The sequence below is a fragment of the Triticum aestivum genome, chromosome 4B, assembly GCF_018294505.1.
Source record: "Triticum aestivum cultivar Chinese Spring chromosome 4B, IWGSC CS RefSeq v2.1, whole genome shotgun sequence".
Taxonomy (NCBI): Eukaryota; Viridiplantae; Streptophyta; class Magnoliopsida; order Poales; family Poaceae; genus Triticum; species Triticum aestivum.
The window spans coordinates 145,521,070-145,525,325 of record NC_057804.1 but is presented as its reverse complement, the minus strand read 5'-3'; the positions used below and the strand labels follow the sequence as shown (position 1 = coordinate 145,525,325).

At 50.1% G+C, this 4,256-nt stretch overlaps 1 protein-coding gene across 2 annotated transcripts; it reads right to left on the bottom strand.

Moving 5' to 3' along the window:
• Positions 1-1,143: 1,143 nt before the first annotated feature.
• LOC123091529 (pentatricopeptide repeat-containing protein At4g18840) lies at positions 1,144-3,316 on the bottom strand. 2 transcript variants are annotated; one of them, XM_044513063.1, is made up of 2 exons: positions 1,626-3,316; positions 1,144-1,550 (listed from the first exon to the last, which is right to left on the bottom strand). In XM_044513063.1, exon 1 carries the CDS (start codon positions 3,239-3,241, stop codon positions 1,652-1,654), a length of 1,590 nt encoding a protein of 529 aa, XP_044368998.1. In that variant the 5' UTR covers positions 3,242-3,316; the 3' UTR covers positions 1,144-1,550; positions 1,626-1,651. The 2 variants fall into 2 exon arrangements, with proteins under 2 accessions (XP_044368998.1, XP_044368996.1); XM_044513061.1 differs by having other exon boundaries at positions 1,144-1,532; positions 1,626-3,315.
• Between the last annotated feature and the right edge of the window lie 940 nt (positions 3,317-4,256).

Here is a 4,256-nt window from a genome sequence, read left to right as displayed (position 1 = left end):
TTTGATTAAAAAAAATATAGATATGAAAAAAATACCGCACACGTGATTTCCGTAAAGGTGGAGGGCGTTTACATAAAAATGCCGGTCTGAGCGTTGTGGCACGACACGGCCAGCGTGGCGCCATTTGTCAGCTTGTGATTGGCTCTGGACTAAACCTTCACATACATTGCAAGTTTAGGGATGAGGTGATCACCTTTTACAAGTTTGTGGACTAAACCATCACATCTATTGCAAGTTTGTGGGTTTGTAGTGCTCTTGCCTCATATAAAAGTGTGATTTTTTCATCCCATAATATGAAAGTGTTTTTTATACTTACTAGCAAGATGCCCGTGCATTGCACGGACATCAAGATGCATTTTTTTACAAAACACATCTTATGATTGACCCATGCAGGAGTAATCCCATGTGTAAAAACTAATGATATCCCGAGAATGATGAGAGATAAGGTGAGGGGGAGTGGGGCGCGGTGGTGATTGATGGTCAGACTTACGTAGGCATGGGGATGGACGACGCTGGCAGCGGCCACTATGCCAGACTGTTTCAGAGGCTTCCTTTTTTAATTACTCAACAATGAAGTTGTGGGAGATAAGGATGAACGAGAGTAGTGTGGGTATCTTTTTGCAAAATTGTCATAGTTTGCTTTCTATCCGTCAGATATAGATCGGACGGTCTATATTGCAAGATGGCAGGCACATCATCATCACCAACCCGATTTTTATAAGAGTAGAGATGTCAAAAAACACTCTTATATTATGGGACAGAGGGAGTATATGGGTAACAAAGATTAAAAAAAAAGAAATTGACTCCGAGAAGAACACAAGAACACCACAAGCGATACAAGTAGAGATGAAGTGTCAACGAGGGGTCATAATACCAAAACTCTGTAAGTAGCCTCACGAACCACGGTTTAACCAAGGTTTGTTGGAGAAAGACTTGTAGTAGTACAAGTAAGAGTAAACGCGCTCTCTGCCGTGTTGTTTCCTTCCCGGGGTGGATTTAACTGCTGATTGTTTATTAGTAGTTTGTTGTCCTTTTGTTTTCGTGGTTTTGATGAGGTGGCCATGGTGTGAGATCCATCAAAACCATAGACATGGTTGGATGAAGAGCACATGCTTTCGCGCCCGGACAAAAGTTGCCACCGGCTTCAACTTCAGCACAGCAAATGTGATTGGTTTAGGTTAGCCCACCAAACATTCTACACAGCCTTATTTTGCTTACAACTTCTGAACTTTATTCTGAACAAACAGCATTCTAGTATGCCTGACAGTGGGTTTTTCCGTTGCTACCAAAACATCATCAGGCCCGGCACCGTTCTTCAGAACTGCAATAACTCCGTTACGGAATATTTGCAAACTCGATTAAGTAGCTCCAGCAAAGGAAATTAAGCTTTTCAAGGTCTCCAGTGCTCCATCTTAAAACGGGGCCATTTCAGCTTAATAACAAGGTCCTCTCAGCTTAATAACAGATAAACGAACTCAGCATGGTTACTAACTTGACGATCTTCTTCGTTCTTCACTTGGAAGCTTAGAAGCCTACAAAATCACATCAAACTGCAATTGAAGATATGCGCATGATCACAACATTCAGAAATAGTACCATGTAACAAAGGAGGAATGCTAAGCTACCTATTGAAGCTGCGGCCTGGATGTACTCAGATTGACGAATCCTCAACTTGACTGTGTGCAGCGTGCTTCCAAACACCGTGTTCAATTATCCTCGTTCTCAGATGCTCAACGTCGTCCCATCTCCTTGCTTCTGCGTAAACATTGGATATCGTGATGACATCCCCATCATCGGCGTGCATCAGCTCATGCAATTTGTGGAAAGCCTTTTTAGCAAGGTCCATTTGCCCATGCACTCGGCATGCAGCCAACACCATCTTCCAGAGCACAGAGTTTGCCTTGACGGGCATATCATCCATCATTTGATATGCTTCTGCAACTTTACCATAGCGGCAGAGCATGTCTATCATGCACCCGTAATGCTTAACATCCGGCACAATTTTGTAGTCTGCAGCCATGCTGCTAAAATATGATCTCCCCTCGTCCACTAGGCCACCATGGCTGCAGGCAATCAAGACACCGAGAAATGTGACATGATCAGGCTCAGTTTTCATCGAATCAAATAGCTTCAGAGCCTTGTGTGAGTAGCCATGAACCGACAACCCAACAATCATTGCATTCCAGCAAGTAATGTCCCTGGTTGACATGCTTTCAAAGACTTGCGTGGCAAGGTCCAATCTGCCACATTTCGCGTACATATCAACGAGCGCATTACCAACATAACCGTCAGCTGCAATGCCCTTGCTATCCAGGTAACTGTGGACACCCTTCCCAAGCTCCACCTCGCCAATCTCTGCACATGCCCCAAGAACAGATACAAGTGTTAGCTCGGTCGGCTCGATGCCACTGTCCTGCATCACTTGGAAGGTCTCCAATGCTTGCTTGTACCTCCTAAGCTTCACATAGCCACCGATCAAGGAGTTCCATGACACAACGTCCCTATCAGGCATCTCACTGAAGACCCGCGATGCCTCCTCCATGTCACCAGCCCTCGCATTCCGCACGATCTCGGCGTTCCACCATGAAATGTTCCTTTCAGGAGTTTCCTGAGACAATCGTTCTGCACCATGTGAATCACCCGCCACATCGTGCGCACCCACTAGGGCGTTCCAGGAAACGGCGTTCCTAACAGGCATTTCGTCGAACACCCTCCTCGCCTCCCTGAGACGGCCGAGCTTGCCATACATGGACACGAGCGCGTTCTGCACGTAGCGATCCGCACCGCAGCCCAGCTTTAGGATGCGGCAGTGCAGCTCCAGCCCCTTGAAGGGGAAGGCCGCAGAGGATGCGCTGGCTCCAGAGCGCAGCTTGAAAGCGCGGGCGCAGGATTTGAGGAGGGCGGGGAAGGTGTGGAGCGGAGTGGGGATGGAGAGGGAGGAGACGTGGTTGAAGATGACGAGCGAGAAGTGAGGAACGGGGGAGGAGGAGAATGCGGCGATGACCGGGCAGAAGAGGGACGGGGAGAGAGCACGCGGAGGGGCGGAGAGTAGGAAGGCGAGGGACGACGGGGAAGCAGGGAGTCGGGAGAGGACGGCTCGGAGGAAGGACGGGTGGTGGAGGAGGCCATGCTTGGTGAGGAGCGCGTGGAGCTGGTGGCCTGCGGCGGCGCTCCGAGGAGGGAGGCGACGCGCGGCGCCGGCCGGCGTGTTTGAGCCGGGAGCCATCGAGCTCGAGCGCATGAAGCCAGGTCCAACGCCCTCTCCACGCGCTTGGGACTAGTAGCTGACACGAGGGCCCAGAAGTTCGTCCGAGTGCATGTCAGTTTCTAATCCTGGCGCCGGTGTTGTTTGGATAAGGAATATTAGCGATGGGTTTATATAAAACAGGTTTTTAGCAAAACCCGTTTTACCAACTGTTTTGTGAAAAATCAGTTTATAAAAAATCTTGTTTGGGTTAGAAAACGATGAAACTAGTACGTCTTGTTTCCTGCTTGTACAATTATTCAGCCTTATTCTCTTGTGAACTACAACCATGAACTTTTACCCAGATTGAGCACCGAAGGAGTTTCTCAAGCTGCAGTTCCTGATATTTGACACTTTCTGCTGCCATCTCGAGCGTCCCTGGACGCCGCTTCCTCTTCGACTTCTCTTTGCGTACAGTGGCAAGGCCACATAGATGCATGCCTTCTTCTACTCCACCATGCTGCTCTGCCTCCACGAGCGCCTCGACGGTAAGTAAGCAGGCTGCTTTGTCCACACTGGTACGCAGGGCATGAGCGAGCATGATGTTCGTGGCCATCACGTACACGTCCAGAGAGTGCAAGTTCAGGGCAGCGACCAGCAATAGGAAGCTGATGAGGCAGCCAGGGAGGACGGCGTGGGAACAACTGAAGAAGCATCGAACGTACACCTGCCGCCCCTCGACGCCGGTCGTCCAGACTGCAAACAGAGTGGATGTACATCCAGGCTACAAATAGACCGTCGAGGAGCTGGCCTCAGTGGAGACTCGACCATGGCGAACAACGTGATCACCGCAGGACCACGACCGACAGCCCTGCAAAGATGGACGGTGTGGAGGAAGAGACGATGGGCGACCATGGTGGACAGTGCAACCATGACGGACGGCATGGAGGAGGAGGAGGCGGGACCATGGCGGGCGGCATGGAGGAGAAGGCGTCGTGACCACCACGGACGGCACCGAGGAGGCGGAGGCACGACTGCCGTGCGGACAGACGACATAGAGTAGGAGGCGACA

Coding starts and splice junctions, on each gene's coding strand:
- LOC123091529 (XM_044513063.1), bottom strand. CDS start 3,241: ATGCGCTCGAGCTCGATGGCTCCCGGCTCAAACACGCCGGCCGGCGCC.